Source organism: Piliocolobus tephrosceles, chromosome 14 (genome assembly GCF_002776525.5).
Source record: "Piliocolobus tephrosceles isolate RC106 chromosome 14, ASM277652v3, whole genome shotgun sequence".
NCBI classification, from domain to species: Eukaryota; Metazoa; Chordata; class Mammalia; order Primates; family Cercopithecidae; genus Piliocolobus; species Piliocolobus tephrosceles.
Genome location: NC_045447.1, coordinates 30056979 through 30080899, shown reverse-complemented (window position 1 = coordinate 30080899; position 23921 = coordinate 30056979). Strand labels below are relative to the sequence as shown.

Here is a 23921-nt window from a genome sequence, read left to right as displayed (position 1 = left end):
TGTTGAAGTTGTAAGTTACCCCTTCCCAAGCTCCACTTGCTCTTTCATTAGAGAATATTATTTTTTCAGGTATGCAAAAATATTATCTGATGAAAGTACAAGTGGGGGTTGGGATTTTTAAGTTTTAATGATTTACAAAGTAAGTATTATTTTGTAAATAAAACTTAACATTTTGGTTCACAGGAAAAACTTACAATCTGAGTGCCAGGATAACTGCCCCCCTAAATACAACCCCCAGACATGATATGTGTAGTAAGTGGATAAACACCTCCATGATGGTGCTATTAGCTGAAATATAAACAAACCAGCAGATCCTCACTTTAAATAGCACAATGACTCTTCAAGGCTTCATAAAACAAAGACACTAAACATAGTAAAAGAATTGTGTATAGCATTTTACATATAACATTACCTCACATCATTCTCCCATTATTTCTATTGTAATTTAAAGTAATACTTTGGTTTCAGAGAATAAAAATCATGCTTAATGATTTTGACTGTTTAAGGAACGATTTTACAAAGGTTATTAACAGAGCTAAGTGCATCACATTTTCTCCCGAAGGACTACAGTGAAAATTTTCCTCAATAAAATATTGACTAGCTGTGGTCAGTTGACAGTACTGTGGTTCTTCCAGATCTTTTGTGAATACTGATTGTGGTGGCTTACCCAGATAAAGATCATCAGATGAGCTTATATTATCTACTGCCATTTGGTAACTGACATGCCCTGTTAGATTTCAAAATGAATGTCAAAGCATTAAGATACAAATACTGTGACTGGAGTCCACCACAAAGTTGGCCATAATGTATTATAAGGAGAAATCCTGTAAAACAGATCCTTCAATCATGACCCCACCCACAAAACAAGAAAAGCTTTAAACTCCTAAATTGAAAAAACTAAACAATGGTGTTTTTTGTTTTATAGTGAACATTTCAAAGCCATATATATATATATACACACACACACACATATATATATATGTAGTATGATGTTCAGAATTTAGATAGCCTCTTGGCTTCCTTATTCTGTCTTTATCTTCCATTCCATCAATCAATACTGAGAAAGTTCAAAATATCTTTTAAGCCTAAAAGATAGGCTTAGAATCCCAGCTAATATTCAGTCAGTTATGCTAGAACTACAACCAAAAACCCATCTCATATTCTCCAGGAGTTGTTCCAGGATTCTGTGGAGTTCCATTACCTTGCTTTTGGGAGTGGGAGAGGGACATACACAGCACAGCAGACCCACCCTTGCTGTTTAAAATGCTTATTAGGGAACAAACTTGCTGCTCGCATGGATGATCTGGGACAGGGTCATCAAGGGGATTTTTGTCACACTTGGTAAAGAGAGGGATTGAACAAGAGTCCACAGGTTTAAGGAAAACCCTGCGTTCACCCAGACTACTGTATGTTTGCTGCTGAAATTAGTGATCTAGATGATAAAGAAAGAAAACAGTTAAGGTAAAATATGCCAAAGGCGAACACATACTCAAAATAGCTTCTTTGGATTAAATTATCCTTTGGACAGTTGGGATATTTGGTTTGACTTTTAAAGAACACTAGTGCAATGTTCCATTTTTAAATCACACTACAATTAGAATCTAGCAATTGCCATGACATTTATTAGTTGTCAAAAAGCTTTACAATCAGTTTCATGATCAGAAAATAGAGCAAAATTTCAATATTGTTTTCTTTATAAAATTGATGAATTTCCAAAAACATAAAGGATCATTTGCTTTTTAAAAATGTCAGCTTCATCACATGATGTTCCCGAGATCTGATCCCAAAAGCTTCTCAAATTTTACCATCCATACTGTCCTTATTTGTAACTGAGACCCATCCGTTATTTTCCCTCTGAAGCTGGAAAGAGTTAAGACAATTAGTATCTGTTTCACTCTGAAAAAAAATTACAAAATTAAGTAGTAACTATTTTCTTTTGCATTTTCCTTTTAACCAATTTTTAAAGTATGAGTCTAAAATAGAAAAGCTATCTCACCTTCTTCAGCAGTTTATAACAAAGTGAAAGAAGTTGGACTAAGAGAGCCATCATGGATCTTGTCTTTGTAATACACTTATCAACCTACAGTGACAAAAAGCATGCAAATAATATTCTAAAAGTAGTATTTAAAAGACCTTACCATTTATTTAGTTTTAACATGATAAAATTTTCTCCATATGGAAATCTAAGGGATTGTGAAAGATATACGGATTTAGGCACATGAGCTGACTTAAAGCCCCAGGACACAGGTGCAGGGGTCACTGCCTACATTTCATGTCTATCTCATGGAACCTCAGCAGAAAGAGTGGGTGGAAAATTAATCATTCTACTGCAGGCTGTTTAGGGGCTTCTCAAAACACTCCAAATAGTGGAATTAAATCCCATCCTTTGCAATTCCTTGCACTCTGCGTTGTGGGCACAAACCCATATTCTCTCAGACAAATTATGGGAGAGCAGACTCGGAGGCACCTGTGTCCTAGTTACAGAAGTAATGACTTCAGAAATGAAGGGTAGCTGCTCAGTGCTATGGAATTAATGATGTCCCAAAAACTACTTTCTTTGGTGAATTTGCTACTCTCTGGGGTCAGTTATAAGGGTAGATAATAAATGATTCTTGTAGACAAGGCATGAAAAAAAAGGAAATAAAATTGCCCTTCTGTGGGTATTAACACTTTATTTGAAGAAAAAGGGGCTTTCACTAACCAGATAAAGAGAGATGTGTGAAAGTTTTTCAAATGTCTCTTTTACCTTTAGAAATACTTTATTCTGCAAAGAAGTCTTAGTTACTGTCTGGAGCTGGTGGCATAGAGGAATTAGCTTGTTGATTTCCAGGAGAAGCATAAGCTTGTCATCATCTTTCAGCTGAAATGTAATTTAGCAAGTTATAACAGCCCACAACAAAACTCCATCTTTAATACCTTAAATACCTTTATACGTTGATATTATACCCCCAAAGTGGGTATATATAATACCACCACCAGCACCAGGCAGGTAGACATGTGTTACCTGTTTTGAAAAAGCTTGTACACTGGAAGTAAGCTTTAAACCCTCTGCAGCAAAAACCTGATAGAAAGAGAAAACACCACTATTTTAGAGTGATGTCTATGGATAGTTGGTAAGAAATACACTTACTAATGTTTTTTACATAGAATTTAAAAAATAAAGCCTAGACATAAAAAGTCTGTCATGGAACTCCTAAACTTTTTCCTGTCCCAGTAATGCACAAGGGTTTAACTGTTTTCAGAAGGAGTTTTCACAGACCAGATGCAGAATCAATCCCTGGAGAGGCTTCTCTACATCAGACCTCCAATTATTCTGGAGGGTCATGTAGATGTGTGATATTCAGTCACACAAATTACGTCTAGATTACTCAAGGGACCTAGAGCTTATCTCAAATATGCTCAATTATAAAAGGATGATGAATTTTCAAGCATGAGGTCAAAAGGGTTAGGACCTTCCCACTTCCATCTAGGCAAGACAAAATTTGTCACCCATCCATAACCAGACATTTGAGAGAACCAATCCAGGTGGTTGGTTTTTGTTGCTGGTTTTTGTTTTTGTTTTTTTTTTCAGATTAATTTTCACTATTCACCATGTACCATAAATTCTATAATTTAGTGAGATGAACAGGATGATGGAGAAGAACCATGAAAAACAAAGTTGGTCAGGTATGATAGAAGTATTTAGGATATTATGATACTATGTTAAGATGGTTTGCAGAGTATTTCAGAGTGAGATGCCAGGGGAGTAAAGGGTGGAAGGCTTAGTTTTAGGTGGCAGCAGTAATAATGGAGAGAACAGGGAAAATCTGAGAGAGATTTGTGAATGAAAGTAATAGGTCTTTGTAATAAATTAAAGAATACTAAGAAGGAGGAGGCAACAATTCCAGAGTTAGTTTTTACCCTCTATTCAAAAGGCTTAACACCTTGCTATCATTGGATAAAGTGATCTCAAGGTCAAATCGTACTTTGCAACCTTCCCTTTAAAAGGGAAACCAGTAAACTTTACATCTAGATTCCAACCAAACAAAATGATTCACTTCCCCAAGTGTTCCTTATCACTTCATGTTACCACTTTCTATTCTGCAAACTTTCTCTTTCCTTCTAGACTGCAAACCCCTTGGGGACAAAATCCATGTCTGTCTCATAGAGTATGATGGTTTTAAAACTACCTGAAAGTTGATAACTCCCAAGTCTCTGTCTGCACTCCTGAACTATCCTGACATCCGTCTTGTACAGCCATCCCTCAGTATCCACGGGAGATTGGTTCCCAGACCTCCCCAAGGATACTAAAATCTGTAGATGCTTCAGTCCCTTAAATAAAACAGTGTAGTATTTGCATATAACCTACACACATCATCCCATATACTTTAAATCATCTCATCTCTAAATTATAATTATAGTTCATGTAAATACTAAGCAAATCGTAGTTATACTGTATTGTTTTTCCCCCCTTGGAACTCTAACTTGTTAAAATGTATTTTTTTTTTTTTTACTGTTATTATGTTTTATTGGTTTTCTTCCCTTTTTTTTTTTTTTTTTTTTTTGAGACAGGGATCTCACTCTGTTGCCCAGAGTGAAGTGGTGGGATCACAGCTCACTAAAGCCTCGACCTCCCAGGCTCAAGCAGTCCTCCTGCCTCAGCCTCCTGAGTAGCTAGGACTACAGGTGTGTGCCACCATGCCCCGCTAGTTTTTATAAATTATTTTTTGTAGAGACAAGGTCTCACTATGTTGCCCAGGCTGGTCTCAAACTCCTGGACTCAAGTGATCCTCCCAGCTTGGTCTCCCAAAGTGCTAGGGTTATAGGAGTGAGCCATTGTGCCCAGCCTGTTTTTACTGTTTTGAATATTTTCAATCCATAGTTGGTTGAATCTGCAGATGCAAAACCTGCAGATAGGGAAGGCCAAGTATATATCCTATCTGACCTTGTACTTAACATGTGCAAAACAAAATGCTTGATTTCCATCTTCTAAATCTAGTATTCTCCCTCAGTGTTCCCTATCTCAGAAAATGGCACTACCACTTACTCTGTTGGCCAAGCCAAAAACCTTACTTAAAACATAATAGGATTGGCTGGGCGTGGTGGCTCAGGCCTGTAATCCTAGCACTTTGGGAGGCTAAGGTGGGCGAATCACAAGGTCAAGAGATGGAGACCATCCTGGCCAACATGGTGATGCCTCGTCTCTACTAAAAATACAAAAATTAGCTGGTTGTGGTAGCGCACACCTGTAGTCCCAGCTACTCGGGAGGCTGAGGCAGAAGAATCACTTGAACCCAGGAGGCAGAGGTTGCAGTGAGCCGAGATCATGCCACCTCACTCCAGCCTGACAACAGAACGAGACTCCGTCTCAAAAAAAAAAAAAAAAAAAATTTTAAGTTCTCCCCATGGCCTACAGAGACATCATATTTTACCACTTTCCTTCTGGCTCACTTCACTCCCATCTATAATTACCTCCTTACTCTTGTGATACACCCAGCCCTACCCTGCACCTCAGGGCTTTGCACTTGTTTTGGCTATCTAAAATCCTCTACCCTCATTTATCCATTCAACTCTCTCACTTCATTACTGTCTCTACTCAAACATTAGCTCCTTAGAGAGGTCTTTTCTGACCACCCCTCTACCACCTCTGTATTCTAGTCCTACATGATTTTATCTCCAAGTACTTACATATGTGCACTGAATGCTTAAATTTTTATTGTCTATATTCTGCCACTAGAACATAAGCTCTATGGGGGCAGAAGCTTTGCCTTGTTCACTTTTCTCTACAGAGCTCTTTTCTCCCAGATCTGACATACAGCACAAGTTCAATAAATATTTGTTGAATGAAGTATGTGATTTTATGTTCATCACAGTTTGGAGACAATTCAATGGACACTGGTTTAATGACTAAGCTCACATAGGAAGAAGGTAAGTAGTGGATCTTTTGTAGTAAAACAACCCTACAGGGCGGTATGACAGAATGGACTTGGGCCAAACTGAAAAAAAAAAAAAAAGTCCAGCATTTTTTTCAACTATCTTAAGCAAAATAGCTCATTTATAGTCTAGAGAAAAATCCAGAAGACATGTTTTCTATAATACTTCTGATTACGTTGACAATCATCCTCTTAAGCTGAAATCCCTTTCCTGCAGAATGCCAGACAAAACTATATAAGAATGATAAAGTCATAGAAATTTCTTTTCTCTCTCTCTCTTTTTTTTTTTTTTTTTTTTTTTTTTTTGAGACGGAGTTTCTCTCTGTCACCCAGGCTGGAGTGCAGTGGCGTGATCTCAGCTCACTGCAAGCTCTGCCACCCGAGTTCACACCATTCTCCTGCCTCAGCCTCCCAAGTAACTGGGACTGCAGGTGCCCGCAACCATGCCCAGCTAATTTTTGTATTTTTAGTGGAGACGGAGTTTCACCATGTTAGCCAGGATGGTCTCAATCTCCTGACCTCATGATCCGCCCACCTCAGCCTCCCAAAGTGCTGGGATTACAGGTGTGAGCCACCGCGCCCGGCCTAATGTGATAGAAATTTCAAATCTCAGATATACATGGGAATGCCAAAGGAAACTATATGAGTGATAAAATGACAGAAATTTCAAATTTACATACAAGAATGCTCTTGGTTCTAGAGAGGCAAACAGGCTAACATGGGGATCAGGGGATCAGGGAAAACATAAAAGGAATTTTGCAACCCACTTGCCAATCTAAAACTTCTAACTAGAGGGAGTAGAATTATAGATGGGCCTACGTGGAGCCCCTGTTAAGACACATGGCACAAGAGTGAGTGTTAGCATATCTGTCTCTCCTTTCATGCCCTAAATTATCATGAATACGGCAGGAAAGAAGGAAACTAACATGTACTTAATATCCTTTAATATAGTCTTAAGCATTTTAACAGATGCTCTCTCATGTGTTATCTCACTTAATCAATATATTTTATCCAATTCGATAATGAAGAAGCCAAAAGTCTTTCTAGAACTCTGGATTTGCATTTGCTTACAGGGTATTTTCATCTACTTAGGTAAACATAAAGCTTATTATTGCATCTGTTGACTATCAGTAAAGCCCATTCTACTTTATGCTCATAATATTTTAAGTTTCTTTCCAATGAGGTCAGGATAGTTTTGCAAAATATCACTGCAAGCCATCTACCTTTCTACGTTTCTACTGCTCTCTGTAGCACACAGGTATGTACAGATGTAAGCATATACACATGATGTAATAAATCATGTAGAAAACATTTATAACCCACTTTTAGCCCGAAATCAAAGTACTAGCATAAAATGGAAACAAGGCATACCTCTAGTTGATGAATTAAATCCTGAGAAGTTTTCAGTGGCCCCTCTCCTCTAAAATAAAATTGTTAAGAAGGTAACAAAAAGTTATTACCTGAAAATGCATTTTATAATATTAACATTTTATATTAACATGTAATAGAAGAGATACATTTGTGTATTAACAAATCCCAAATTTTGAAGAAGAATATGAATAGATTGATAATATTGTAACTTTATTCTTAAAGCAACTTTAATATTTAATAATTATTTCTTAGGATACTTTTTTCCCCAAGTAAACCTTATGTATGTTAATTTCATAATATAAAAAAATTTAAACAAACAAGTTATATTGAAGTTCCATTTCTCTTTTTAACCTTTTTCATTTTATTTCATAAATTAAATATGTGAGATCTGATAATGTCTTGACCAAAAGACATTTCCATTTGTTACATAATGGAAAGAGGATCAAACCAAAAGTCAGAACATTTCACTTCTAATTCTTATTTCAATTCTGGTAGTAACTCAGTTATCTAACCTTGATGAGGCATATCACTTAACATTCAATTTTGAGTTAATAAGATAGTCATAATAATACTTGTGCTACCACTCTCATCAGAAGATTGAGGAACAGCAGATTAAAAACTACAAAGAAGAATTAAGAACCCTCAAAAAATGAAAAGTAAATTATAATAAGAATAACCAAATGCATTAAGAGGAGCAAAGAACTAGGGATAAGTCACAAAATCTGGAATCTAGTAGCAACCAGTTCTTCCACTTCAGAGACAGAAGATGTGAACATATCATTCCTGTTCGCCGATAAACCGTCGTGAAGGTCAAATGAAATGATGAAGCAAAAACCACATTAAAAACTGTAAGGTACTAGTAAGTTTGAAACTTTGAAAAACTATAAGGCACTAGAAAATCTTAAATATATAAATTATTAAGAAATATGAATGATTACATGTAAATCATTAAGAAATCATATAAATTATTAAGACAACCTTAAACAGTAGCCTGAGGAACGGCTATAAATTTGACCAGCAAAACCAACACAAGGTATTTATCTATTACAGAAAAACCCATTTTATTCTCTGGAATGTCATCACTACTATCCAATAACTATATTCTAGGAAGAAGTCCTATTCCACAGAGCTTCCCCTCATAGTGCAACCCCTCATGTTTCCCAGTGTACATGGGATACTCTACTATTCTGACACTGAAACAAAAAAATACTGAGCATGCCATCCTGAAATATTCTGAAATAATAACTAATTAAAGGGGATTCTATAATCTTTGTTTAAAACGTTGGCCAGACGTGGTGGCTCATGTCTCTAATCCCAGCACTTCGGGAGGCCAAGGTGGGCAGATCACTTGAGGTAAGGAGTTTGAGACCATCCTGGCTAACATGGCGAAACCCCATCTCTATTACAAATACAAAAATTAGGCCAGGCGTGGTGGCTCACACCTGTAATCCCAGCACTTTGAGAGGCTGAGGAGGGCAGATCACCTGAGGTCAGGAGTTCGAGACCAGCCTCGCCAAAATGGTGAAATCCCATCTCTACTAAAACTACAAAAATTAGCCGGGCATGGTGGCACATGCCTGTAATCCCAGCTACTTGGGAGGCTGAGGCAGGAGAATCACTTGAACCCGGGAGACAGAGATTGCAGTGAGCCGAGATTGTGCCACTGCATTCCAGCCTGGGCAACAGAGCAAAACTCCGTCTAAAAAAAGAAAAAAAATTTGTTTTAAAAACAAAAATTAGCCAGGCATAATGATGTGTGCCTGTAATCCCAGCTAATCAGGAGGCTGAGGCAACAGAATCACTTGAACTCAGGAGGCAGAGGTTGCAGTGAGCCGAGATCATGCCACTGCACTCCAGCCTGGGCGACAGAGCAAGGCTCGGTCTCAAAAGAAAAAAAAAAAAAAAACCAGAAAAGTCTACTGATGAACCCTTCATTTTGAAAGATTTTACATATCAAACTATATTCGTTAAGTAATAATATATTCCCCCAAGTCTTATTATTCAAAAACATTTTTTAAAAGCATGATTTTCATCACCATGGAAATAACTAGCTTGATTCCAGCCAAAAGCTGAGATTTTTGTTATTTCAGTTAGTCTGTGCAAATTTATTGTGGGTAAACACAGGAGTTCCATTTTGCATTCTTTTGGAGGCCTGGGCCATCAGATTATAAAAAGGTATGAACTTAAAAAGGTCAAAATTCATGTTGGGAAGACTCAAATCACAGGAGAAGCTTGCTAACAACAGTTAAGAACAATGGAAGGAAACCACCAAAGGAATGATCTCCAATGATGGAAAATATGATAAGATACTGACAAATGATAGCTAAACAGCAGCAAAATTTCTAACTCCTATCATTTCTGCCTTCTTTTTCCAGAGAAATATCTATCTAGAAAAAGTAGAAGACGTCATCAAGAGGAAAATGATGCCTCTAAGCTTGGGACTGCATCTTCCCCACTCTTAATCCTCCTTCTATAGGAAGAAATCTTCACCAGCACAGCATCCCTTACTTCTCTCTGCTGCCTCACCTAATCCCATCCCATAAAGGGAGTGGATCTTATCTTTTCAGTCTTCCTGGTGACTTAGAGAAAATAAATTGAATACATTAACCCTTTCTTTTCTCCTTTTTCTCTTGGAAGTGAAGCTGCCTTTGAGATATAACTGGTCTTCCACGTGTTTTATAGAGGCACATTGTGTCCCTATGAGGTAAGACTTTGTAATTCTAGGGATCATTTTTCAAAACTTAATTGCCTACAGACATAAACTACATTCTCCAATATCAGCTTTATCAATATAAATGTTACCAGCTCCCATCCACCTATTCTTTTGCTTATTTTTCATTTTGCTCAAAACTTGGGTGGGAAAAGGGGGTGCTAATTATTTATTTATTTTTTTTTTTTTTAATTTTTTGAGATGGAGTCTTACCCTGTCACCCAGGCTGGAGTGCAGTGGCACGATCTCGGCTCACTGCAAGCTTCACCTCCCAGTTTCACACCATTTTCCTGCCTCAGCCTCCCGAGTAGCTGGGACTACAGGTGACCGCCACCATGCCCAGCTAATTTTTGTATTTTTTTTTTAGTAGAGACAGGGTTTCACTGTGTTAACCAACATGGTCTCGACCTCCTGACCTCGTGATCCGCCTGCCTCGGCCTCCCAAAGTGCTGGGATTACAGGCGTGAGCCACCGCGCCCGGCAGGGCGTGCTATTTATTGAGTCCCAAATCCCACACAGTTGCAGAGATCCTTCACAACTTTAATTGAACTCAGTCTCTAGAATACTGAAGCAACCTACAGGTGTGTCCCACTGTGGATAACCTTTTCAAAATCAGAATGAGTAGGAGAGGAGCCAGAAAACTGGCGATATAAAGTATTTCCCAGGTTTCCAAAAGTGAAAAAGATAGATTTCAGAAACTGAGTGAAAGCTTGAAGTTATTCCTTGAGAAAATTCTAGAGTGGATTATTGAGCAGATAACTGATTTTAACTAAGCAGAATTACTATACCTTATGTATAGATTAGTATAATGGAAGACTGAAATATGACTAACATTGACATCAACAAGGCATTTATCAAGACTCTTGTAATATGAACAAGACAGAGAATATGAGTCAGATAACATTAAGTTAGGGGAATTCTCTACATAATGAATGCTGACTCACAGAGATTTGGCACGCCATTGACATAGGCCTCATAGCTCTATTCTGTGATCTGTGTCTAATCAATCTTCATCTGTATCTAGTCAATCACTGTATAAAGGCATAAAAGGCATGTTTTGTTAACGTACTGATGCTGGCTGGGAGAGCATCAATATGCAGGAAACAAAAAAGCAGGAAGTAAAATTATTTCAGTGATGGAAATTGGGCAGAAACCTAGCAGAAGATCCCTTCTAAATGTAAATCCTAATTAAATACATGTGTCTTCTTATTGCATTCACTTAAGTAACTTGTCACAGTAACTACTCTTAGTCTTTTTACCATATATTTGATACTGACTTTAACCTATCAATGATTTCACATGGAACTTTTTTTCTTTACACCAGATATTATCATACTGATTTAAAAAATAAAAATACAACTACATTTACCTAGTAAATAAATACAGAGAATAGGCCATACTGGACATGTTCCGTCCATATTGAACAATCTCATTCTCCTGATCTTCCCACTTCTCAATTTCGCAGTCAGCATCAGAGGTGAGCAAACCCAGCTTCAGTCCAAGCTTTGCTATCTTGGCTTGCTCCTACGAAACATACATTTCAATCACAACGACTTTATCACTATGGATGTAAAAGGAAGATTAGATGTAGGAATAGGTCTTACCTCAGAGTCAGGCTTGTCTGGCTTTAATGATTTCAGGTTTGCATTATTCTTCTGTGACAAAAAAAAGATTAATATTATCTTTAAAAGCAGTACATTAAACTGTAAGGAAATACAACAGTAATACAAAGCATAACAAAGTACTTGTAACAACAGTTTAAAATATTCAGTATGTAATGACTGAATATTTTACCAATTGCAAATACTCTACTAGTAGGTGAGTTCAGCTTTGAATAGGTTGTTAGTTTGAAATCTGGACCCAGAGAAAACAGGTCAGTGCCCTCTGTGCTCTGTGGCCTCTGTGCTTACAGCTGCTCTCCTCTTTTCACAAGAGCTTCCAGGGACACAAGACAACTTCTGCAGTATTCCTGGAATCCAATTATTATGCCCCCAAACCTCCCTGGCCTCTCTGTTCAACAAGATTCTTAAAATGCTTAAATTATTCTTATGAAATGATACATTAAAATTAGCCACTATATGTAGTTTTCTATACATTCCTCATGTTATGACTCTAGAATTCAATTCCTTTAACTAATTTGTTCTTAGAAGGCTAAATTTCAACACTGTAGTTTCATTGATATCCCAACTGCTAATCTCATATCCCAAGGTGTAAAGAGATTATACTTAGGATTCTGAATTTAATATGTGAACCAATGTTCAATGGTTCCCTATTTTTGAAAGAGAAAGTTTGTTTTCATGTAAACTATCTGCACCTCAGAGTGTATTTTCCCTAGAAGGGGAGAAAATATTCCATACTAGTTAGTTACCAGGCTAGTCCACTGATGCCAGTGTACTTGAAGAATAGAGTACCAGGACAAATCACACCACCACCAATAGCAATATTTCTTTGAAAAATATATTCCGAAGTTCTCTTAAGCTGATAGCCCACACAGGGGGTTCCTCCAACTCTGCGATCTGGTGAAAGCTCCCATAGTAGAGGCAGGAGTTCCAGAACGGCTAGGGTTTGTAGAGAAAAGGGGGCCAGCAGATGCAGGGAGCCAACTTTTAAAAATGGAAACATATACTTAAGTCGTACACACTCACAAACACACATCGGGTATGGATTCACATACATGCACACAAAGTATAAATTACAATAAAACAAAACACTCATGTGTCCACTTAGCTTAAGGAGGAAAATGATCACAAATACTTTAAGGAAAAAGATCTTCCCATACATATAATTCTGTTGCCCTTATTACCATGACTTGTTACTTCTTTTTTTTTTTTTTTTTTTTTTTTTTTGAGGCAGAGTCTCACTCTGTCGACCGGGATGGAGTACTGTGGCCGGATCTCAGCTCACTGCAAGCTCCGCCTCCCGGGTTCACGCCATTCTCCTGCCTCAGCCTCCCGAGTAGCTGGGACTACAGGCGCCCGCCACCTCGCCCGGCTAGTTTTTGTATTTTTTAGTAGAGACGGGGTTTCACCGTGTTAGCCAGGATGGTCTCGATCTCCTGACCTCGTGATCCGCCCGTCTCGGCCTCCCAAAGTGCTGGGATTACAGGCTTGAGCCACCGCGCCCGGCCGACTTGTTACTTCTGACCAACTATTCTGTCACTAGTTTCACCACAGAACAAAACAGTCTCATGGGGTTTAGATCTGCTCATGGAACATAGCCCTTTTGAGATTTTCTAATGATGTTTACTATTAAAGAAATAGGTGAAATTGAAAGACAGAAAATTAAAATAAAGGAACTCCTGTTGCACACACACACACACACACACAGAGAAAGAGAGAGAGAGAGAGAGAATAAACAAATATGACCAATGATCTCTCTGGCTCCTCCTTGAATGGTCACATCATCTTTATCTCCATCCTTGGTCGAGTTGACTATAGGTAATTGAAAAAATATTTAAGAAAGTAAGGAACACCCTCAAGGTTTTCAGGTTTTATTTTATTTAGAATTTTATACCTTATATTATTCTTTTAAATTTAGTTACATTTTCATTATTTTTATTTTTACTTTTACTAATGATGATTATTATTAAAGTGTTTAATGACGACTGAAAGGTGATTGCCTGAAAAGGTAAATAAACCATCTTAATAATGTAGTCAAGTTTGCCATCTAGTGGTCACCATTTTGGAATGCAGTCAGATGCATTCATTTCAGTTACGTAAAGCTAAAGACGTCAGCCCCCTAAATATAAACCCCAGACTCTAATTTTGCTTCCTAAAAGATAGAACTATAATTTTCTAGGAATACAATTAGCTATGCTATCCTCAGCTAAGAAAATGTTTCATGATTCTGAAATGCTTTGTTACTAAAGACAAAAATACTATTCAGTTGAATAAAATCTTTGCTCCATTCAACCTGTTAAAAGCTTTGTGATGCCTTTTCTAATTCTTAAAAAATCATTTTGTAGTAGCCCTAAGTTATCACACTTACAAAAACAGTAAGTCTATCATTACTTGCTCAAAGCCAGTAGGATATTAGCTACAAAACCATCTGTTAGGGTTAAGTTAGCTTAAAATAACAAAAATAGACAAATTGCTATCCGTACTTTCAAACTGTTCTGACAATAGCTTACGGCACAGAAACTGTTTTCTTTCTTTTTAAGTCACAGAATTAATTTGCAGTATTATGATTGCTTTTTCACCAGCTGCATTCAGTTCCTAATGTTGTATTTCAGTATTAAATACCAGTCCCTTTTCAAAAAATGTACTAATTAATTTGGACCATTTTTTGATTTGGGGATTTGATTTATCATTTGTTCTTCCCCTACACCATCAACCATTCCCACTATCACTTCTACAACTCCAGACTTAAGACTTTTATATCTCTCTTCATTGCAAGTTCTCTCTTCTGATACTCACCATCTATTCTTCACCACACTGTTACTATTGATAATCATCAGTAATTTTTCTCTCTTCTCTATTCATTTTCTTTTTATACAACTTTAAACCTATCCAATACAGTAGCCATTAGCCACACAAGGCTACTGAACATTTAAAATGTGGCTAGTCTGGATTGAGATACACCCTAAGGGTAAAATACACACCGGAGTTTGAAGATTTAGTGTGACAAAATGACTGTAAGAAAATTACCCTAATTATATGTTGATTACATGCTTAAGTGATAATATTTGGGATATATTGGATTAAATAAAAGATACTAAATTAACTTTACAAGTTTCTTTTTTAATACGACTACTATAAAATTTTTAATTATATATATATGTCTTGATTGATAGTCATCCCTCAGTATGCTCAAGTCCTTTATATAAAATGGCATATTATTTGCATATAACCTATACATATCCTCCTGTATACATTAAATCATCTCTAGATTACTTATAAAACCTAATACAGCCAGGCATGATGGCTCATGCCTGTAATCCCAGCACTTTGGGAAGCCAAGGCGGGCAGATCTCTTCAGGTCAGCCTGGCCAACATGGCAAAACCCTGCCTGTATTAAAAATACAAAAATTAGCCAGGTACGGTGGTGAGTGCCTGTAATCCCAGCTACTCGGGAGGCTGAGGCAGGAGAATCGCGTGAACCTGGCGGGTGGAGGTTGCAGTGAGCCGAGATCACACCATTGCACTCCAGCCTGGGCGACAGAGTGAGACTCAGTCTCAAAAAAACAAAACAAAACAACTTAATACAATGTAAATGCTATGTAAATAGTTGTTACACTGTATTTGGCTTTTAAATTGGTATTTTTATCATTATATTGTTATTTTGTATTTTTTTCCCCAAATATTTTTGATCTGCGATTGGTGGAATTCACAGATATGGAAACTTCAGATATGGAGGGCCAACTGTATATTTCTATCGATCAATGTTGGGCTAGACAGTAAACTTCACAGTAGCAGAGGCCATGCCTGTCTTTTCCATTGACTCAGCAAATTATCAAATTATTTTCTGAGTATCAAACTTGTGCCAGACAGTCAAGGCAAAGGGAATACCAGACAGTCTAGGCAAGGGGAACAAAATATTTTTTTAAATCCCTACTGTGGAATTTATATTTTAGTGTCTTTTTCATCATTCTTTCATCAAGGCCTAGCAAAATGCCTGGCAAACAGTAGGTGATCAAGAAGTATTTAATATAAAACAAATATTTTTGTCCCTCCTTGACCTATAATTTGGCCTATTATGAATATTGTGAGCCATCAAAGTGCTCCTTTCTTTGTGATTGAGAAACTGGGTATAATTTTACACTGGACATAATTTACAAGTCTTTTATTTTTCTCATTTGCTGTCATGATTACTTCCTGCTCAGAAACTACTTCTACATAGGCCATTGTTTTCCTTTACTTCTTAAGTTATAGTTATTAGGACACCTGGTAGTTTCAGAAGAATAGTCCTTCTTGATAATTGATTTTTTTTTTACTATCATTTCTACTTTCCATATCTATCTTATTCAAAACTATAACTTTCCATAGAATGATCTCTATAAATGAATTGCTAAAGTCATCAAAATGCCACCTGGGTAATATGACTGATGTTAAAATGCTGTCAGCCAGAAGATAGCGATTTTCATTCCTGTCATTATTTTTTATTGTTGTATTGTTATATTTTTCAAATATTTTTGATCCACAATTTCCTTTTTTTTTTTTTTTTTCCTTGTTTTGACACAGAGTCTCACTCTGTCAGCCAGGCTGGAGTGCAGTGGCACAATCTCAGCTCACTGCAACCTCTGTCTCCCAGGCTCAAGCAATTCTCCTGCCTCAGCCTCCTGAGTAGCTGGGATTACAAACATGTGCCACGACGCCTGGCTAATTACAATAGAGATGGGGTTTCACCATGTTGGCCAGTCTGGTCTCGAACTCCCGACCTCAGGTAATCTGCCCACTTCGGCCTCCCAAGGTGCTAGGATTATAGGCATGAGACACCATGCCCGGCCCATAATTTCCAATATTTTTGACCCCCAAAAGGGATCTTGCGACCACTACTTGGTTAATATACCACTCCGTATCTCTTTCTCTTATGTATGACGTGACATGTTTTCATCTAAGTAGAAAGCATATGAAAGTCCTTAGTTTGCTGAAAGTGATTCCAACATGACTTTGCAAATTAGATCTAAGATTGGAAGAACAAAACAACTTCTGACCTCAGATATGGCTTTTTAATATCTTATTTATTTATTTTTATGACGCTATTACTGCGATATGGCTTTTTATTAATCACAAATTATGTTATCTATTCTTTCAAACCGCTAAACCTAAAACAAATATTCAGAGTATAAACCACATCTAGACTGCTACCCAGAATAGCAACTCTGAAGTCAACATTAATATCCTAACTTTTTTCTGTCACGTCAATTATTGGTAGTGGAGGAGAGTAGCAACAGGCAACAAGGGCATAATTTGAATTCTGAATAAAAACATTCCAAAATGTACTTAATTTTTCTACTTACCATTGGCTTTGGAAGTGAAAGGTAGCCATACTTCTCTCCTACAAGTAACACATATAACTTAAAATTTTTTTCTATTAATATATTTTTCTATTATTCACACTTAACTTTTAAAGTATTAAACAAAAAGGAACGTTAGTACATTAGTTTTGATAACTTAGTCTATTCATTCCATAAAATTCAGAAATAAAATTGTAATTTGGCTGGTGAACATGAAGACTCTCAACAGCTGCATGTCGAAGGTACCTATGCTGGCCAATCTCCACCTCTCCCAACATGAAGGGAGACAGGCAAACGTCCCACTGACATTTACTGCCACTTACAATCAGTTTCATTTACAGAGTGCTCCTTTTACAGCAGTTTACCTCTAATGAAACCTGATTCCTCTTTTATCAGTACCAGTATCAGCGCTTCTTCCATTGCTGCAAGTACCAGACCAAATAATTTACAACTAACCTCATAATGTATTCTGTCGGTCAGGGAAGAAGAAAACCCTCTGTACAAGATAGGAAGATGAAGTAAAGCAAATAACAGGAGGTTTTTTGGCTGTGAACTGACACATGGCTTGAAGCACGATAATGAGGAAAGGAAGGAGATGGGTAATGCCCACATCATCCCTGCCCCATCTATCATCTTTACAACTTCCAGATCCTGAATACAGTCAGGTTACAATGAATGATAGACTTTTTATAAAAGCTGGTCTGTGACATCTGGAGTAAAAATTCAAGACCTACATAGTAATTGCTTCTTGAAGAAAAATTTCTTCTTCAAGGAAAACAAGTATATTCAGCTATAATAGATTGGTTTGAACCATATGAAATTGCTGGTATTCAACCATTTTGAAATTTCATATGGTCTGAACTAATAAAAGTAAACATAATATAAGAGCACTAAATCACACCTTTTCTCATAGAATGACTATTACATGAAATGGACAAACCTGTTAGTCTCAGAATGGCTTATACAAATATTTAAAATTTCATCTAGAACTTTACTATTAAATGTGGAACCTACTAGCCACATGTGACTATTTAGCACTTGAAATGTGGCTAGTCTGTACTGAGATGTGCTGTAAGTGTATAACACATAACAGATTTTGAAGACGTAGTACAAAGGGAGAAAAAAAGATGTGAAATATATTAATTTAAAACATTGATTATACATTTAAATGGTATTTTGGATATTTGGGTTAAAAATTATTATTAAAACAAATTTCACGTTTCTTTTTCATTTTTCTTATGCCAACTAGAATTTTTTTTTCTTTTTTTTTCTTTTTTTTTTTTTTTTTTTTTGAGACAGGGTCTTGCTCTGTCACCCAGGCTGGAATGTAGTGGTGGAGATCACAGGCTTAGTGCAGCCTCAACTTCCTGGACTCAAGTGATCCTCCCACCTTCTGCTTCCTGAGTAGCTGGGACCACAGGTATGTGCCACCAGCTAATTTATTTGTATTTTTTTTAAGAGATGAGGTCTCACTATGTTGCCCAGGATGGTCTCAAACTCCTTGGGCTCAAGTGGATCTTCCTGCCTTGGCCTGCCAAAGTGCTGAGATTACAGGCATGAGCCACTGTGCCTAGCCTAGAAAATTTCAAATTACATGTGTGTCTCACATTCTATTTCTCTTGGACAGTGCCTACCTAGAAGAACAGCTGTTGCTAAGAGTGAATTAATGGTACTTGAGATTAGCTTTATGATTCAAATCATTTCCTTGTAATGTCAAAATTGTAAGGGAATTTTATTAATTAACGGCTTTCTGATCTCAGAATGGTGAGGGGAAAACACTTAAAAAGGAAGAGGCTACTTTCATGCCTTGTCTCTAAGCTCTGATGTAAAAAGTGCCCGATTTAGTTGCAATATTAACAGAAGATAGTCTTCAGGTCACTCAGAATTTCAAAATTCACCATCTGTCTTAATTCAAAGTCTGAATCCTGTCCATAATATCCTTTAAAAAGTGGTCTTAGCATACTATAAAGAGCACATTAAATGGAAGTAGGAACCTAGGCATGGTGGCTCACGCCTGTATTCTTAGCACTTTAGGAGGCTAAGGCAAGTGGATCACCTAAAGTCAGGAATTCAAGACCAGCCTGGCCAAAATGGTGAAACCTCATCTCTACTAAAAATACAAAAATTAGCCCGGTGTGGTGGTGCATGCCTGTAGTCTGTTCTTTTTTCTGTTTTTTGTTTTGTTTCAGCCTGGGTGGCAGAGCAAGACTGTCTCAAAAAAACAGAACAAAAAACAGAAGTGGGAAAGTACTAAAAATAAATAAATACTAAAAAGAATTTTGAAAGGGCACCATCATTACTTAAATGTAATCAGCTACAGGAGTAATCTTGTATTATCTAAGTTAGTAATCCTCTATAGTGCCCATGGCCCTAAAATGTTCATATTTACTCCCACAAGTTGGGGCAAAACCAACTGTTTCAGTATCTCTTATATCTCTAAGATACCACAGAGTTAAAGAAAGTAGAATGTATAAATAAATGCATTGAGAAATAAATCCAGTGAAAAGAAAGCTTTTATGTAATCTGGTTTGCTACCATTTTCATCCACCTAGTAGTATTTATCACTTGATAGTTCTAATCCCTCTGGTCCTCTTACAGATACTTTGTTTTGCTTCCTATTCCCATCCTTCAGTTAGACTCAGAATGATTTTTACGAATTTGAGGATAATTGCAAAATTGATCATTTTTTCAGATAGGCCTCCTTCACATACTATGCAGGTAAGATTCTTCTCTCCCCTGGTTCCAACAGAAACCAAACAAGTTAACAATAACACAAGAAAAAACAATCTAATTCTAACAGAGATCTAAATTACAGTTAATTATTTCCCACTTTTTTTTTTTTTTTTTTTTTTTTTTTTTTTTTTTTGAGACAGAGTCTCACTCTGTCGCCCAGGCTGAAGTGCAGTGGTGCAATCTCAGCTCACTGCAATCTCCACCTCCTGGGTTCAAGCAATTCTCGTGCCTTAGCCTCCCGAGTAGCTGAAACTACAGGTGCACGCCACCACGCTCAGCTAATTACAGATTTATTTCCATGTGCGTCTAATTATTGCCATTGATTCTAAGCAGGAAAAAAAAAAAAAAAAAGAATGAACTGGCTCAGCCAGGCACGGCGGCTCATGTTCATAATCCCAGTACTTTGGGAGGCCAGTGCAGGAGGGTTACCTGAAGCAAAGAGTTCAAGACCAGCCTGAGGAGGCTGGGTGTGGTGGCTCACGCCTGTAATCCCAGCACTTTGGGAGGCCAAGGCTGGTGGATTACGAGGTCAGAAGATCAAGACCATCCTGGCTAACACGGTGAAACTCTGTCTCTACTAAAAATACAAAAAAAAAAAAAAAAATTAGCCAGGTGTGGTGGTGGGCGCCTGTAGTCCCAGCTACTCGGCAGGCTGAGGCAGGAGAATGGCGTGAACCCAAGAGGCAGAGCTTGCAGTGAGCCGAGATCACACCACAGCACTCCAGCCTGGGTGACAGGGTGAGACTCGATATCAAAAAAAAAAAAAAAAAAAAAAAGACTAGCCTGGGTAACACAGCAAGACTCCCATCTCTGGGGAAAAAAAAAATTTATCCAGGTATGGTGGCCAGCACCTGTAGTTCTAGATATATGGGAAGATCCCTTGAACCCAGGAGTTTGAGGCTGCAGTGAGCTATGATCACACCACTGCACACCAGCCTGGGTGACAAAGTGAGACCCTGTCTCTAAAATATAATAATAATAATAAAATAAACTGGCTAAATTATGTTTAGCTGTTATATCAAAGAAGTAGCATAAACAAACTCTATCATATTATAAACATTAAAAATAGTTGGAAAAACAGGACTATTTGGAGAAAATATACTTAGTACAGATTTGATATATAGAATTGTCTTCAAAGCACTGTCCTCAACGAAGTGTTGTATGTTTAAGACTCCCTAAATCCTGTTTAGTCAACACTACAATTGTGCCATCTTCTGAGTTTATACCTTCATATAAATTAAGTTCGCAATTAAGTTCAAAGGCCCTCTCATTTTTTTTTTTTTTTTTTTTTTTTTTGAGACAGAGTCTTGCTGTGTCGCCCGGGCTGGAGTGCAGTGGCACAATCTCGGCTCACTGCAAGCTCCGCCTCCCGGGTTCACACCATTCTCCGGCCTCAGCCTCCGAGTAGCTGGGACTACAGGCGCCCGCCACCACGCCCGGCTAGTTTTTTGTATTTTTTTTTAGTAGAGACGGGGTTTCACCATGTTAGCCAGGATGGTCTTGATCTCCTGACCTCGTGATCCACCTGCCTCGGCGTCCCAAAGTGCTGGGATTACAGGCTTGAGCCCACCGCGCCCGGCCGCCCTCTCATCTTAAGGGAGCACTACAATTATTTCTTATGAAAACCTAATTGAGAAATGTTCTCAGTTACAATATATAGAACCTTTCTGTATATCTACAAAATAAAGCTAATTCTCCAAGAATGGAAAAACCTTATTATTTCACTGAAAATGTGCTAAATTATCCCTGATTCACATTTCTTATAATTAGCTATCTTTATTTCTGGAGGCACTCTATATGGTATGATCAATTAAAAAATTAACGTCCCCAGACCCACTTAAAATTAATCCCTGACCACTAAAGGATAGGCAGCTTATCAGCTAAACTCAGGAGCAGGAATGAGGTATTCTAATCTAAACCCAGCTATCATCCTCCAACTCCTCCCTCTCCCTCAACTCTATATTCAATTGACCGATATACTCTACCAATATTAGTTTTTAAATTCTTCTTAAATTAGTCCCCTTATCTTCATCTTGATTATCATCACCCTAGTGTAGGCCATCATCTCTTCTCTGGACAGATGACCCCCTTGTTGCAGGCTCCTACCATCCCCAAATAAACTCATCTTTACCCATGAACATGTTTATCTTCCTGTGCCCCCATTCTAAGTGGCATCCAATCTGCCAAACGATAATGTAAGTGCAGGGCTATGAAATAGGGCTACCAGGAAAATGAGAAGAGTGGTTACAGAACTGAAAACCAAATTAAGATTCTTGGCAGGATCCTTGATTTAAAAAAAAAAAAAAAAGTGGTTTATGAAGGTACGCCATCCATGATCATAACTGCCCTACGTAGTTTAGTTAGAGCTGCATCTCTATAAACTGAAGTGTAGTCATATTTACTCCGAAATGATTCAAATAGAACAAAGGGAATTCAGCTTCCTTAATGGAGGGATAGAGACTACAACCTCTGAGATAAGGCTTTTTTCTGACATTTATTGTCCAAAATAATCTCAAATTCTAAACTGACACATATTCACCACTAAGGAAAAGTGGAGTCTTTTAGGTCTGGTCCCTTCTAATACAAGGGCCACGGCCTCCCTGGAGGTTTGGGTGAGAAGGCAGAATGGGATGAAAGCAGAAGACAGGAAGACAAGTATTGATTTTTACCTTCTTGAAATAATCCCAGGAGGTCCTTGTGTGAAATTTAAGTGTCTGGGGTTAAGGTGAACAATGACCTAGCTCTCAGACTAACTTTTAGCATGTGAACACTAAAGCCTCCCTCTTATTGCTTAGTGTGATGTTTACCACTTAGTTGGATGGTTAAATGATACTTACAAGTGTGTCTAGTAGTTTGCCAATCACAGGAGTCAAGTTATGCAGAGCAGAACTAAGGTGGCTAGAATACAGCAACGCCTTTTCAACAATAGTCATAACAGGAGTTATAACAGCAGCAAAGATAAATCAGGACCTGAAGAATACACCTTTGTATGAAAGTAGTGGGCAGGTGCAAGGTAATGGGCAGGTTTGTCACACCAACCATGCATAACAGGAAGAACAACACTGTGGCACTGGACTCAGTTCAGTCAGTAATGGTTAACCCAGAGTTGGACTTCTTCGAGGAAAAAGCTATGCTCATGAGGTTCATGATAAAAATCAGGACAAATAAAAGCAGTAAGCACAATCAACCAACTCCATCTCAATGAACCCTACATAAACCCTTTCTGAACAAAGAGGCAGTTTCCCAGCGAAACAATAGGTGTCCCATTGACTAAAGGCTGAGGAGTTTCCCACATAAGAAGGAATTTCTGTTCCATCCTTAGGAGGTTTGGGTAATGCTGATTTTTTGAACATAAGTTAACTGAACCTAAAGAAGAGATTATTTACATAATATCCAGCTTGAAAGTAAAAGAAACCACAGTGCTCATGTAGTCTGAAAACAGGTATAGGATGTGCAAGCACTATGACACATTATTTCATTTATGTCCATTGAAATAAAGAAACAAACTCAAAATGGCAGGTAATGTGCCCGGGATTCCATTACTAACAGATTGTTTTATCTCCTCTGTAATTTAGCCGGCCTCAGCCAATAAGTGGGCCAACCAAAACAAGAATCCAGTCATTACTTGTTCCTTGCTCTGTACTTCCTGGGATCTCTCAGTCATTTCTGGAATAGCTTTGGGAGGGAAAAAAGCAGAACTCAGAGCTGCAGTCTGAGCATTTTTCACAGAATTGGTTCATTCTCGTTAGAAAACTTTAGGATTGGAGTGGAGTTTAACTGCTTGAGTAATGGAGAATGGGTAGTTAATAAAATTTCATCTTTGGCATCATTCAAACCTCAGTAAGGGTCCCAGCCCCTGTAGTTTACTCACTGTGGGATACTTTGAGCCTCAGTTTCATCATACGTAAAATGTGAAAATAATACCTGTCTCCAGGTTACTGAGAGGATTAAATGAGAAAATGGACATCCAGTACTTATGAAAGTACCTGGAACCCAGTAAATTCTCAATAGATGGCAGCTACTGTTATTTTTACGGTTTTAATAGTCATAGACCCCTGAAGGATCATGTTTACAATGTTACCCACACAGACCCTAGTAGCCTGTGGCTTTTACTTTTCTTTAAACTTCCCTAGCTATTTTTTTTAAAGAGCCTAACTTTGGTAGAAGAAAGGCAAATCTCGGAGACAGAAAAGGAGAACACTGAATTAATGTTGCATTAGATGTCCGGTGAGAGGAATCT

At 37.7% G+C, this 23921-nt stretch overlaps 1 protein-coding gene across 2 annotated transcripts in view; it reads right to left on the bottom strand.

Moving 5' to 3' along the window:
- Positions 1-1594: 1594 nt before the first annotated feature.
- CTNNAL1 (catenin alpha like 1) overlaps positions 1595-23921 on the bottom strand; it is a 72808-nt gene continuing 50481 nt past the window's right edge. Inside the window, exons 12-19 of one of the 2 annotated variants that reach the window (XM_023202199.1) lie at positions 16952-16989; positions 11598-11648; positions 11363-11517; positions 7284-7332; positions 3005-3061; positions 2747-2860; positions 1997-2080; positions 1595-1860 (exon numbers count right to left, since the gene is read on the bottom strand). In XM_023202199.1, the coding sequence (XP_023057967.1) occupies positions 1795-1860; positions 1997-2080; positions 2747-2860; positions 3005-3061; positions 7284-7332; positions 11363-11517; positions 11598-11648; positions 16952-16989 (614 nt within the window). In that variant the 3' untranslated portion in view covers positions 1595-1794. The remainder of the gene's footprint in view (positions 1861-1996; positions 2081-2746; positions 2861-3004; positions 3062-7283; positions 7333-11362; positions 11518-11597; positions 11649-16951; positions 16990-23921) is intronic. The other variant, XM_023202202.1, reaches the window with a different exon arrangement.